The 15785-nt window shown below is 31.4% G+C and overlaps 1 protein-coding gene across 1 annotated transcript in view; it reads right to left on the bottom strand.

Moving 5' to 3' along the window:
• Positions 1–1889: 1889 nt before the first annotated feature.
• The window catches only part of LOC106460848 (rab11 family-interacting protein 4A-like), a 29405-nt gene continuing 15509 nt past the window's right edge, over positions 1890–15785 (bottom strand). The window contains exons 3-9 of the mRNA XM_013920594.2: positions 11136–11226; positions 9662–9711; positions 8381–8462; positions 7945–8082; positions 6114–6260; positions 4661–4798; positions 1890–4080 (exon numbers count right to left, since the gene is read on the bottom strand). Coding sequence (XP_013776048.2) covers positions 3949–4080; positions 4661–4798; positions 6114–6260; positions 7945–8082; positions 8381–8462; positions 9662–9711; positions 11136–11226 — 778 coding nt within the window. The 3' untranslated portion in view covers positions 1890–3948. The remainder of the gene's footprint in view (positions 4081–4660; positions 4799–6113; positions 6261–7944; positions 8083–8380; positions 8463–9661; positions 9712–11135; positions 11227–15785) is intronic.

Below are 15785 nucleotides of genomic sequence, written 5' to 3'. Positions count from 1 at the left end.
TGAATCCTTCTTGATTTGTATCTTCTTCGTCTGAGTGTTGAGTTTGTTTCCGTTTCATTTATAGTTAGTATATCGACATTCATGGTTTTGGTTGTGTTAATTTGTTTAATGCTATCTGAACTTTGTGCTTTCGGTTTCTCTACAGGGTTCACGAGCTCTACATCAGTACGAGCTATTTCTTCCGTTTCTGTATCATTATCTGAGCTTTCTGCTGAATCGTTTAGTTTGCATTTTCTTCTTCGTGCTTTTCTTCTTACAACTGCACCTTGTTGTTCTACTGTGTCAAGTTTTTTGTTGTTTCTTTTTTTTTTGCTTCTGGACATAGAATATTGATTGGGCTTAAAAGTGGTCCCTCTAATACTAGGTTAACTAAAGTGTCACCTAATAAACTAGACTTACTCTTTTTTTGTTGTTTCTGGTGCCTTAGTTTCTATTTGTTGGTCTTGATTCGTTGCCATTTTCTAATTAGCGTGGTGAAGTAGCACTTCAGGAAATGCCGTTTCACGCTCTCCCATGCGGTCCTTCTTTATTGGGTAGGTTAAGCTTGTAGTTCTCTACAAGTCGTACAATGCGGTGATGTTATGTAGTAGTTTTGTCTATTGTTCATCACAGGGTTTGGCTGGTGAGAAAATCGCATGGGTGGTGGTCTCTGTTTCGCCGGCAAAGATCGGTGTGTGAGCCTAATAAATAAATAAGGGGAAGGTAGGTGGTCGTCGGTGTATCTGACGGCATTTCGACGTTCTTTGCAAACACGTTTACTCTCTACCATTAAACAAACCGATCTCCACCTTTGTACTTAATACAAGATTTGGTTTGTATTGAATTTCGCGCAAAGCTATACGAGGGTTATCTGCGCTGGCTATCCTTACTTTAGCAGTTAAAGACCAGAGGGAAGGCACCTAGTCATAACCACCTACCGCTAACTCATGGGCTACTCTTGTACCAACGAATAGTGGGATTGATCGTACCATTATAACGCCCCAATGGCTGAAAGGGCGAGTATGTTTGGTAGGATGGGGAATCGAACCCGTGACCCTCAGATTGCGAGTCCATGGGAACAAATAAAATCATACTACAAAATAAAACTTACAACTGATAATTATGCTATTCTGCAGTTTCAAGAAATATTAGTGAGCAACTTTATTTTCAACCATAATTCTAGGTGAATGTCAAGGCCACTACCAGTTCTTTGTTTTAATATGTATATATATATAAACCCTGCCACAAAACATCTTAGTCTGTACCAGATGATGCCTTTACTGGTGAAACAATGGTCCTTATAAATGATGTATTTGTGAAAAATACAATTCTCTTGTTTTTCCTCAATTCTCTGAATAAAATCCAATTTTCTGTTTTGGTAATTCATCATTATAATTTATCTAAGTAGGTTTCATTGAATTAGTTATCCAACAAGCAATACAGTAGTTTTTGTTTCAACCCCACCTATTAATAGGTTCTATTGTTTCTGAAATTCGCACAAAGCTACACCAGGGATATCTATGCTAGCCATCTCTGATTTTCAACTAGTAGACTAGAGTAAAGGCAGCAAGTCAACAGGACCCACCACCAACTCTTAGGCTCCTCTAATCGAGTAGTGGAATTTTACAGTCATTCAAATGAGAAGCATGATTTTGTGGCAATGGGATATGAACCACAGCCCAACACACTAACCACTGGCCAGGCTCAATCCCAACAATATAGATTTGCACCATTGTCATAGGATGCTGATGAACCTATTTTGTCTACAATATGCTAATAACAGTTATATAGCATAGATTTTTATCATCATTAGTTTGCCAGGACTATTTTAATTTCAAAATTCACAAGTTGGTATGTCACAATGACACAAATGGTGTACTTGTAGTGATTGGCATACAACTTGAGATACCTTTGGTGCTGTTTTAAGAGTTTGATTTATTTTAACTTTACGTCAACTGTGATAAACGATACATGATTCACTTCTGGTATCACAGCTTACCTTACAATATACATCTGTACAAGTTCAAATAATTCACTACGAGGACTTTATCGCATTTCAGTAGAATGATTAGTTCTATCAGTCCATCATAACCAGCTTTTCTTGTGCTATAGATAGGTAAGCAAGTAATAACACTCACCACAGATCCATGTATAAATAACTATAGATTGTATCTCCATAAATCAAACACTTACAAAATACCATGGCTCCTTCTAATACTTTGCTAGAAGCCAAGTCCTTATATCAAAGTTATTTTTAGAACTGCATTTATTATACATAGATTCTACTCAATCCCCAAAATAACTAGTCTCAAAATATTTACTTTTACTGCATAAAAAACGTTAACAACAAGAGTCACATTTTTTTGGTTGGAAAACAAAACAAGTAGTGGTTTTATAAATAATCTACAGTATCAAAAATTCTGTTATTTTTTTTTAATCTCACAAATAATGGCAAAACTAAATTTTACACATAATATTGAATTGTTACAAACTTTTTACTTTAATTTAGATAACAAGAGAAAATGGGTGAAAAGTTTTATTTTTTAGAAAACAAAAAAAAATGGATGGATTACAGTTTGATATGTATAACTCAATAAGGAAAAAATGCATAAATAGTTAAATACGTGGGTTTTTTTTGCAGGTTTCATATCTGTATGTTAATTTGAAAAATTAACTAATATACAGGAAGCATCATAAACCAATTATAGTAGGTTGCCTTCTAAAGTTCTTCACCTTTTTTTTATATCAAAGGTAGAATTTTCAAAATGAAATACACCATTAACTTTCATAGGTTAGAATACATTTCTATATTATATAATGAGAGTTAAATAACTTATAAATTTAATAAGAAAAAATTCCCAACCTTTTGATATCTACGCTATATGACAGAAGAGGAAGTATTCAATATGTCACTATTAATGGCATTTAACACAAGTTTTGAATATTTCTACTTCATGGCCATTGTTAGTATAACATAAAATAGAAACTTTACAATAAGAGATCAATGCATAACAGACCTACTGTCTTAAACTATTACTTTCTCAGTAAACCTCTAATTACTAGATTTGTCTTTACTTGACTGATGAGGTAATCTATAATAATTACAGGATTAAAGCTGGGTAGAATAAAATGCTAACTTTTTGAATTCAGTCAATGTAGACTTGTAAACAGGAATGAATTTGTTTGGCAATATAAGTTTCAAAATAGTTTCTATGATTTTATATTTACTCAAGAATAAGTAAAAATAAAAATTACTAGATGAAAACACTATACATATAGGATAACTTTATTAACTCTTACTCTTGATGAACTTGGCTAATATTTACAATACTATCTTGAACCTACTACAAAAATGTTATGTTTTATGATTACAGTTTCAAAAGTCTGGTATGAAAAAGCATATGCATAATTTAAAAACACTAAAAGAAAGCATTTCATGATAAGACTTGTTTTCTTTTTGTCATTCTATGGGCAAATTCTGTCAAATATACATCAAACTTTTAAAGGAAAGAAAACAGCTTGAACTGTTTACTTTGATAACAAGGTTAACATGGAGAATCCTTATGTCAAACTGTTTAGCCCTCTCTATTATACAGTTTCTGACATTATTTCAAAACGTTATGTAAGAAAAGTTTTCCAAAATTCAAAAAAGGCAATCAGAACTACTAAATGATTTTCTTTCTGATTCATGAGGCTTCTGTAGCAATTTCAGACCTTGAAATGTCCACAGTTGATGAAGCAGGTCAGATAGTTTATAGGACCTAAACTACATATATACTGTTGAAGAAGTCTCAACTAGAAGCATTTTACTATTTTATGTCAGATCTCTCAACTGATATAGCTCTTACATATCCTAAGTCTCTTTTTCTTTTTGCTTGTACTAGTCAAATGGTAAACATCACTCACATATTATTGCTAGTAGCCAGGCAGAAGTCCAGAGCTTGTAGGAAAGCTTAATCTCTTGAAATTTTATTTGCCTGTTCTAGAGGACTTTACTTCTAGAAGCTGAGGATAATTTTCTACAATATTTAACAATATTCCATCAATGTAATTTCGCAACTTTGCATTTACTTCTTGCTGTTCCTTTAACGCTTCCATGACCTATGTTGGTAAAAATAACAGGTTAATTATTTTTCATGAAACCACATTTATCTTCATATCAATAACAGTATATAAACTAGTGTTTAGTATAGTGTGTACTTTTCAATGGTCTTGGTATTCATTGGATTAATAAAACTATATTAATACTGATATTCACAGAACTCATGAGAGACCACTAGTTGCAATCTTTTAATTGTATAATTTATACAAATCCTATTTTTCAGAATCCTATACACTTAATTTTATGCCAACACTGAAAAGTTACTCACTGCAGGTATAAATGAAAGCTACTAACTGCAGCTGAAATAATATATATGTACATTAACTTTATATGAAACAGCATTCATGATATTCAAGAGTTTTATTGTAAATTTTACACTTGACTATATATTCCAGGGTCACTGTAATATTTGAAAGATAAGAATAGTTACAATAACTATATGAGCAAGAAAATATTGCCAATACTCTAGAGAAATGGTAGTGTATTACCTGAATTTTTAATGTTTTCCTTTGGGGGGGGGGGAGGAATAAATATTAAACAAAAAAAAGAAGCAGAAAATCCACTTATTAAACAGATTACCTGATCTTTTGAAAGATTTTCAAACTCCTCTGCCAGTGATGTTGTTTCTCGGGTTAGAAGGTTCCGACCTTCAAGAACACTATTATTTAGCAGCTGAGCTTGAAGCTCTTCATTGGCTTCTCTTAAACATCTATTTTCCTGGAAAAAAGAAGAACCATATGACAGTACCAAATATATAGGCCATCAAATTGTTCTGTAATATCAACGCTGACTAACTGACGACTGATTTAGTACAAAATTAAATATTTTATTTGATGTAGAAGTATATTGTATCCGATAGAAAGAAAAATACTTGTCTTACATAATGCTTACTTTTGAAACATACTTCTATCAAGAAGAATCAAATGAAAAGAAATAAATAGTAGAATAAGGCAAAAAACTAATTTTACAGTAATTCATATTTCTAACTTTGTATTTTGCCACGTTATAGGAAGAGAAACATGTACTGTTAAAACACAATAGACATCTTCAAAATTGTAAATAAAAAATAAACAGAAAATTAAACTACTGTGAAACACTGAGAAATAAAACTTTTAGCACACTTTAATAGCAGAATGATATGCCCTTGATGTGGTAAAAATATTGATTAAGTGATGAAAAGATGCAACTGCTGAAAGTACCAGTTGACTGCTAGTTATAGAGGGGCATAGATAAAAATATTAAGGAAATCATTTGATTTAATGGGTAAAAAAAAAAAAAAAAGTACCTAATTTCATTCATAGGAAGTTCCAGAATAGCTAAGACCTACAAGGGTAGAAGATGATTATTTAAAGTGATTTCAGAGACTGTGTTGACTATACCATAATAACACACACGTTACATAAACATCTTGTAAGCAGTTTGTAAAAACATAAGATCATTTTTTAATCCACTGAGGAGGATTAAGATGTATAAACCAAATCATTTATCAAGCCCATGAAGAGAATGAGAACATACAATTGCATAGACATGCTGCTGCTGTGTACATATATTCTTCTTGGGTGTTTTTTTAAATGTATTATCTGATTTAGATTTAAGATCTATAATTAATTTTTTTGGATTTCTTATGATTGAAATAGATAATGCATGTGTGTGTGGGGGGGGGGGTACTATCATCCCCACAATAAGCTGCAGATGGTGAATGGTAGATCAGATTGGGGTACTGTGTGTTTAAACAACAATGTTCTACATCTTTTTAATTATTATTGTTCTTCAGGCCATTGCACATTTCATGTAAGAGTTGCAAGTTCATTGAACAAATGAGAGATTCCCAATACCTTTTTGTTTCTGTTTCCACACTTATTCTTCTCCACATTTAAATCTTTTGAAACTGTTCTGCAATAGGTATAATTTTTTTATTTTCCTTTTTTTGTCCTGTACAACTAGAATGCATTTATGTTTGACAGTAATATATAGTTTTTGACCAAGATTTGTCTTTACTAAATTCTTTTCAATATGAAAAATATAGTCTTACTTCACGTAAATTATGCACTTGACACTCAAGCTCTTGATACCGAGCTGGAAGATCTAGCAAACTAGGACTACGAGATCGTCTAATGTTTTCAGTTTCCTGGTGGTATCTTCTTAGATCATCCAACTCTTGATTGAGGTCTTTAAGCAACTGAAATAAAGCACATTATGTTGACTAAATAAAACAAAAGGTTTGCCTTATGTTTCAACTCAACTGAGAGAATAACTATTTTTGTTCAATATAACTTATAAATGGGGAACATAATCTGCTTCTATTAAAGTAAGTTAGAATTTCACGTTTTGATAATGTTTCTACCACAAAATCCTAATGTCATATCACATTAAATTTTCTCATGTAGTCATGTAATGTGTTGAGATTATCATACCAAATGTGAGTGTTACAACAGCAGTTAATGTTGTAAAAAAGGGTAGATTCTGACCATTGAAGGTTTGGAACACATTATCAAACAAAGGTATAGATGTTTGCTAGTTTTAATTTGCATAATTTACTGACGACATCACCATAACTACTAGTTATATTTGATCAAAAACCCTTTAATTTTACCAGTAATACATAGGAATGAAATAAAACATTTACATATTGTTTAAAAATATATGTTGTACAGAACACAAATCATATTCTAATATTTTATGTAAATGCACATACTTGATACTACACATGTTTTATTCATATAGCTACAGACAGTAAGCTTGCATTGCAAGAACACACTATTGCAGCTAATTAAAAGAACTGTGCACTTGGCTCAAGCAAAACAAGTCATTATTTAACAGTCCACATTCCAAGCAGGTTAAAAGCCATAGTATTTTTAACATAAAATTGTTGATCAATTAAACATACTTAATAAAAAACAATAATAATAAATAAACAGTATGCAGTTACAACAGTTCAATTAAAAAGTAAATATGTAACTTCAATAAAAGTCTGCATCACATTTGAACTATTAAGTAGAAGGCCAAAGCAGACAGCTAAAACAATTGAAAAAAACAAAACAAAACCATGCAACATGGTTGAACTAGTTTTGATAGGTAAGAATTAAGACCTCATGAAATGCAAATTAACTTCAGAAGTTGAAACTTTAAAGAACTCAAAACTACCACTCAAAGTTCAGTTGTTACATTATAAAGAACTTCACTCGCAATACATAATTTATGAAAGTTTCATCAAATCTAAAAACTTAAATAACTGTACAAAAATTGAAGTAAATCATCAAAAGCATTTATTAAAAATTCGAAGTTATAAACTTGTTTAAATATTTTACTGCTATCTAACTCTTAAGAATTATGATTGTGAAAGTAAAGAAGAATATGCACTAATATATATGAACCACACTGTATTATTAGCCATATCCACTTCCAATGAGGCCTTTCATCCCAAAATAAGGTTAATTTGGCTTGTTGGGATACGACAAACATAGTAATAGTCTATGAATTAGGATTTAATTGGGTCATCAACTACATGAACATCAAATGTTATAATCTGAACTAGATCAAATACGTGAAGTGTAATTATTATCAATTTTATTTAAGTCATTTACTAATTAAAATTATGCTAAGAATTAATAATAACATTATTTATTTATTTATTCTTAATTTTTAATCCTAATTATTCATTTCTTACTATTATTACAGTAGGTGTTGTGTGATTTATAATTTCATCCAAATATTACAATGTTTGTGTTGTGTAATTTGTTTGGGTTACAAAATCCTGGCATGATACTAGAGTATCAAATGTATTAACATGGTGCTGAAGTTAAAGTTATATCCTAACTGTAGTGTTTTATGTTCAACGTACTTTGTTTTTAAGCAAGATATACCTGTGCATTAGCTTTTCTCTCATTTGTAAACTCCTCTCGTTCTCTTCGGGATAACTCCTGTAGTTTGTGTTGTTCTTCCTGTAGGCTACACAGTTCTGAGGAAGTGTCTGCTAGCTGCTCTTGTAGATTTGCTTTTTCCTGTAATAACAGAATAATATAATCAGAAAAAATTTGGTCTTAAAAATTAGCCCTAAGCACATTAGAATAAATCTTAATTATAGACTCATTAGAATAAAAGACAAGTAGAAGTAAAATGTATTGTGATTTAAAGTTTGGAGAAGATGGCTAAGAAAACAAAATTTTTTGTAACTTAAAGATTACAGATTATAGTCGTCAATTCTTGATCTGCAGTTCTGTGCTCTAAACAATTTCTGATTTTCATGCAACGATAATTTGTTATAATTTAGGGAATGAATTGAAAGTAAGTTTTCCTTACCTGTTTTAACTTTTCCACTTGTTGCTTGAACCTAAAAACTTCTTCCTTAATCTCAAAGTGTTCCTGTTGTAGACTATACAACCTGAAGGTATAATAAGTTTACTTAAGAACTTTTATTTATTTCTGTTAATTCATTTATACCTTATTCTATGTGTATGTTATATATTTTGAGAAAAAAATGCTTTTATATATATATCTTCATATCCAAATTTTCTTGCTTTAGACATGGAAACCAAAATGTTAAGTGCTAAGAATTTTCAGGCAGTACATATTCATAGTGTTATTATTTGAAAGTCTTACTACATGACACACACACATCTAGGCTAAATTTTCATTAACTAAAAGAGCAAAGTTTGCAAACTAAATTTAATACTACATAATAATTTAATCCAAAGAATAAATCAAGCTAATAAATATTTATTTTGGACTGTCTAACAAAGTTTATAGTCAGTTTTCTTCATGTTGTGTAGCATATTTACAACTGTGTACTGCAAACATACCGTTCAGCAGGTTGTTTATTTTTTGTTTGTTTGTTTCAAAAAGACGATAACTTGTTACAGTAAGGTTAAATCTTTCTACTGTTAAAGCAATGCTAAAAAAAAAGCATTTTGAACACACGATACAAGTTAGTAAACAGGATTTAAATAACAAACTCTTGAAATAATGAAAATGTTTTCTTTAATGATATTAGAAAAATTTTAAAAACCACATAGATTTAAAACTGAAGAAACTTTAGAAATGGACTGACAGAATTATACAGACTGTAATCACTGAAAACACAGCTGTTATTTTCAAAGGCAGTGGAACCAGAGGAGAGGGAGGGGCAATGAAGAAACATGTACCCAAACTTTGGACATGGTAACAAAGTAGCCCTTAACAGGGAATAGGGCTTCATGTATAATTATCAAAGAAAGTCACTGTTTCCATTTTGAATTCAATGGTCACAATTAACAAAGCAAATAAGGTGCCCTTAATCATTGATGCCCCCACAGATTCACTTTGTTCTGCCACTACACGTTTTGAGAATAGTAACATAATAATTTATTTTATGATTCACTAAATATAGTAATGCATTTGCTAAAGTTTCATTCTATACCTATTCTTATCCAAAAGTTAAAACGTAATTATTTTGATAACTTAAGGGTACAAGTTATCTTACCTAATAAAATGTGTCAAAACAAAGATCTTATTCATTTATATATTCATGTGTGGAAACAAATACAAACTAGCAGTTAATTATTTCTTTTTCAATTGTTTTTCAATAATAGATGAATGTTATACCTGTTGGTGTAGTGTTCTATTTCCATGGCTTTATCTCTCTCCTGTTTAGTCTGTAATAAAGAAAACTAAACATGATTAGAAGATTTATACATAGGAAGATAAGAACTGATTAATAAAGATCATAGATCCAATTATTGTTTCAATAACTTTAAACAATAGAAATATGCCACTAAAGTCACATTGAATCATTGTTCTACTTGTGTGCTCTAGCACTTATATAAAAGTACTTCTTATGGAAAATACAGCAATACCATTGAAAATTAGAAAGAAAAGATGCAACTCTGCAGATTAAAATAACAATTACTTTTCCCATTTTATAGTAATTTAGAAAAAATACAGCTGAATATCAGTTTAACTGGGCCAATCACAACATAGTGGTTAGTATTCTGAACAGGGGTGTAATGCTGCCGAAGTGCACAGGAGTGAAGCTAAGGTCCAGATATTTCAGAAACTAAAAATATGTATATAAAAAATAAGTTCTTCATTTAAGTTCAGAATTAAAGGCCTTTCATATCCAGAGTGTCAGAGAACACTCCGGCTGTTTGTGATCCCCCCCATGTGCACTGCTAGAGCTCTCTCAGACTGTCCAGCACACACTCTGTCACTCTCCCTAGGAACTGGTGTCAAACACTATGCAACCTTTTTTGTTCAGGAGCAGGAGTGAGAGCATTAAAACATTGAAATTTGTTTTGTCTTTCGTCACATGGTTATTAAGACACACGATTATGGTATTAAAACACTTAATAAAATACATTTTACAACTATGCTGTTTATTTATAACATACAAATTTCTTAAAAGGCTCATTATTTAGATAATATATAACAAAGGTTGATTTCTTTAGTTATTCATGTTGGCAGCAAAATCAAAGTTATAACACTATTTACAGTCTATTGTTGCTAAACCCAAAGCTGAAGAAGACAAATATTTGTATATATGGTACCAAGTTGTTGTTGTTTTTCTTACTACTTAATTTCAAGAATTTTGAGTTGTGTATTTTCTCCCAGTATTATATGCATATTCAGTTTATTACAAACATATGTACTCTCAAATAATTAGTGCTGACTACATTTTCTTTAATTAAAATGGAAATTAAGTTTTCAGTATGGAAACCTACACAAGGGCTATGTGTGCTAGCCATCTCTAATTTTGAACTAATAGACTAGAGAGAAGGCTACTCTTGACTACAATAATCAGTTAGTGGGATTTGTCCATCACTCTTATAACGTGCCCAAAGTGGAATGAAAAGCAGACCCTCAAATTAACAATTCATCACCAGTGATGTAGTGCTAAATATTATAATGCCAGAGTCCTGCCAAATTTTCTCAGACATGTGACATCACCATAGGGTAAAGATTTCCAAATATCCAACAACATAAAAAAAGGTAAGAAGCTGTGTGGAGAAAAATCCATTTGCAATAATTTATAAGCAACTTTTACATAAATATGTTACCATTCCAAATAGTAAAATCTTACCAAACTTTCTTTTAAATGCCTTTCTTCTTGTTTTATCCTTTCTTCTGATCTAATTTCTAGTTCCCTTATGAGTTCTTCTAAAGAATGGATCCTGAAAGAATCAAGATTTATGTTTGAATATTTCCACATAGATATGCATATTATTGATGTCATTCCATTTCACAGTTATAAAGTTTATTTTAAATTGATAAGAGTTGAAGTTACAAAACAGGAGCCCCTTTTTAAAAAGTTTCACATCACTGAAATTTAAATAACTGATACAGAGAAGACTGTTTAGGGTAAAAAAAAAACAAATAATAATAATAATGAATAAAACATAGCAAGAGAAAGTACTGATCTGTCATAATAAATATTCATTTCAAAAACAGTTCATCACATAATTTGTTTAATTGGGTTATATTGCACATTCCAAAGGTTGTTTTTACTTTAGCTTATAATAACTATACAAAATCATACACAAAATTGGGTGGATTTAGAAGTGATCATTATTATTGATCTATAAGTATTTTTTCTTTCTGCCTAAGAATTAAAAACAAATTAATCCACACAATTTGCTCATGTACCCTACAATGTTGCATAATCCATACACAATATTTCATGGTTGATGACTGCATACTTATGTAAAAGCAACAGCCATACCAGAATGTCAAAAATAATGACAGTAGGTCAGAATTCCCAAGCAAATATAGCCAAAAAACACTGTTGGTTAAATTCAATTTCAAATTCAGTACTTCAAATTGTACACTGGAAAGTATGAAAAGACACAAGTATTTTATACAGTATCTACATTCAATTACCGGTATTCCTGAATTAAGAACAATTCTTACAAGCTCAAAAATATTTTCCAAATCTGAATTTGTTTCCAGTAAAATCAGTAGTTCAAAACACCCATGCTAAATTAAGCCATATAAAGTAGTTTAGCCTTTCAGTACATAATTTGAAATACTGATTTGATTGTTCCATTCATGTGAACTAAGTAATATGCACTCTTTCTTCCCACCAAATAAAATCCTTTATGATGTAACCACATGTTAAACAATAACACTTACTTTACTGTTAAAAATGTTCTTGGTTCATTAGTAACTAATAAGTCTGAAGAAAAAGAAAATGAGTAATTATAACTATTCACTGTGCCACATTCCTTCAAGTAGCCAAACTCATATACAGACAAATTGAAGCCTCTAAATAACTATTGGTCTTTGTGTATTATAAATATTTGATGATATACAGAGCAAACAAACATAAGGAAAAAAAGTCTTTGCAGTGGTACCTGGCCAAAAATAATAATTTTATCATGCCAAGAAAGGATTTCAGGAACCATTCCTGAAGCACTAACAAAAATGAATAAGAACATACACAACAAAATGCCTTTGAGCAACAGGTTTGACACCTAAATTCTGGATTTTCTAATTATTGGATAGTAACGATAGCTATTTATTAGCTCAAAAAAGATAAAATGATTCTTGTAGTTGACAAAGATGTCAGTGTCCACAACAACAACAAAAAAAACATGTGAATTTTTCAGTTAACAAAAGGCTACATACAAAGCAAGTACTTATTTCAAAATGTTGTAACACTTCCTGAAATGAAACTCGTTTTACCAATCCTAAAATACCAGTTTGGTTATTCACCAATTTTAAATAACAGGAAATTGCACTGTCCTCTTTTATGCTCCACAGGACAAATATGATGATGTAGTTAACATCAGTTAAGTTGTAGGGAGAAAAATAATTCAGTTCTATCTCTTTTTTTTCACACTTTCTGCTTAGTTTATAATTGTGTAAAAATTACTCTTAACATGTGTTGTTAAAAGGTGGAGCGATTCAACTGAAACATCATCATTCTATGATTATGAACAAGAATCTCACCAACTTCCAGTTTAAATAGTTTGCATAAAATATTTGAACTAAGGTGGAGACTAATTTTAACAAGAGCTGGTTCATTCATATTATGTATAAAGCCTTAGCTAACAGAGCACATCTACTATATATCATGTTCGGCCAGCTGACACACCTAAAGCATTCTACACCCCCATACTTGTTGTCTCATAAATGACCGATATAAATAGCATTTCCACTAGAACTTTTATGTTGTGGCCCAGCTAAAGACCCTATCGACAATGGTGTACAAAACACAATATCTAGTTAAAATTCTATTATACTCTTTTAATTTTTCGAAACCCATATCACGGTAGTGAAAAATGATTTAAACTAGTATCTGTTTCATTGTGATGTAACAAATACTTTTATTTGTTGCCTTTAAAATTTATGTCATGCTGTGTTGCACCCTAGAAAATGCAAAATTATTTTCCTGATTCATGGCATGTGCTGTTTTATTGACATCACAACAGTACAAGTTGCAAAGTCAACAGTTCCTTTTGTCACGTCATTTTAGTGTCTACTGGCTGACAGACAACACACTACTGTATAGTGGTGCGATTTGTTAAAACAGGTGACCCCTCCAGGCGGCTTTCGGAGAAATAATACCAACTGATAGGTCAAATTTATATAACGTAAGCTTGAATAACACATGGACTATGGACAATTTATAGCATTATGTACGTTCAAAAGATCTTGGAAAGTAAATCTTTATAAGTTAGGCTGTGTAAAGTTCAACAAAAGATGCACAAACCCAAATCAATGTATTGGTTAATCAATTAAAAAAAACTACCTGGGATAAATACAGTATTGCTTCAACTACCAGTGAGTATCACTTAAGTCATTGATATGAAAATAACGCAAGTTAAATTTTTTTACGACTGATAGTCATGTTTAAATGAGATATGCTGAATCAAGTTAGTTCCAGCTATATTGTACATCATCCTTTACCTTTAAACACATTTTTTAATAACCAAAAGGAGCATGAAATACGGCAATAACAGTTGTAGTAGGTAAGAATTAAGATTTCATGACATACAAATTAACTTCAGAAGTGGAAAGCTTAAAAAACTCTCAACCACCCAACAGTTTTACTATTTTTTCCCGTTTTCGTCATTTGAAGCTGAATAAACAAACATTCCTGTAAGTGTTATTAGTTACCACTGGTTAAATCACCCACTTGCTATTCTATTATTTAATATAAGTAATTTTATAAAATTTTTGGGCGCTAACGGCTTTACCTTGAACTTCAAGTTGAAGTTCAACAATGTGGCATAACATCACAGTGTCTCAAACGTGCAAACTACTAATTAATTTATTATTCTGACTATTCCCTCGTCTTCTATTTGTAATTCTGTACTTCTAACATCAATTCACATTACTTGTGTAATTATGTAATATAAACCAATGGTTTTCAATATTTTTCAGTAATGCACCCTTAATTAGTTATCAACATTATCATGTACCCTCACAGTGGTGCCATCAGCGTTTGATTGAGCTGCGCTGACGTATAGCTACTATTCCGAACCGCCGCCTTCTACCCCCTCGAAGTAATTTTGTATCCCCAGTTGAGAACCGCTGACATAAACCACCTAAAGACATTATAGTTATAACAATGACCTATCTAAACATGAGCTAAATATTTTGATAATACCCGGGGTGCCACCTGCATTTCCCCTTGTTGTGGTTAACCAACTTCGCGTTCACCTTTTCTTTTTTTTTTAGGTAGTGATTCACAAAACAATGGCGCAATATAACGTGTACTAAAAATGGTAAAACGCACTGATTGTTGTTCTTCATAATTCAATAGAAATGATACTTACTGACTGCGGTGAAAAGATAACGTGAATCGACCTCTCGTGTGCTTTGAAATCCAATATATAAACCAGTATATACTAAGAACTGTTGAGCAGTATAAGAATCAAACATTGAATGTAGTCAATAACACACGAAACAACAACGGGAATAAAAGAGCTTGTGCGGTGATGTTTGGCCACAAATCCCAACATAAGGAAGAAAATTAATAATACCGAAGCCAGCACTCTACCATTACGTTTTTCAACTGAAACGCTATGGTAAAACTGGTGTCAGCTTTGTAAACCGTAGCAACCGAATGTTTGCTCACAATTCCATAACGATCAACAACCAATGGATGGTTTCAGTCTGTGTTACATTTGAACTAGTAAATTGTAGGCCAAAAAAGCAGCCAACTAAAACAACGGGGGTGGGGTGTAACACGTTTGATAGGTAAGAGACAAGGTTTCATAAAATGCAAGTTAACTTCAAAAGTGGAAACCTTAAAAAAACTCTTAACTACCGGTAAAAGTTCGGTTTTTAAATAATAAAGAACTTTATCCGCGTTACACACTTTATGCAAGTTTCATCAGATCTAAAAACTTAATTAACTGTACAAAATTTTAAGAAAATCACAAGAGCGTTTGTTAAAAATTAGAAGCTACATCCTCGTTTAAACGTTTTACTCTGATATAATGTTAAGAAATTATGAGTGAAAATAAAGAAGAATATGCTATAATATGTCAAACACACTACATCTGCAATACCCAATGCCAAAGAGGCCTTTCGCCCAATACCACGGTTCATCAGGCCGGCTGGGATACAACATAGTAGTGGTCTAGGAGTAATTTATAACATAAACAATAATGAATTTAACAATTGTTAAAGTGCGAACTAGATTAAGTAAGTGGATTTGTAATTATTGTTTGTTTGTTTGTTTTGGAATTTCGCGCAAAGCTACACGAGGGCTATCTGTGCT

The sequence above is a fragment of the Limulus polyphemus genome, unplaced genomic scaffold, assembly GCF_000517525.1.
Source record: "Limulus polyphemus unplaced genomic scaffold, Limulus_polyphemus-2.1.2 Scaffold848, whole genome shotgun sequence".
Taxonomy (NCBI): Eukaryota; Metazoa; Arthropoda; class Merostomata; order Xiphosura; family Limulidae; genus Limulus; species Limulus polyphemus.
This window is presented reverse-complemented; position numbering and strand designations above follow the sequence as displayed.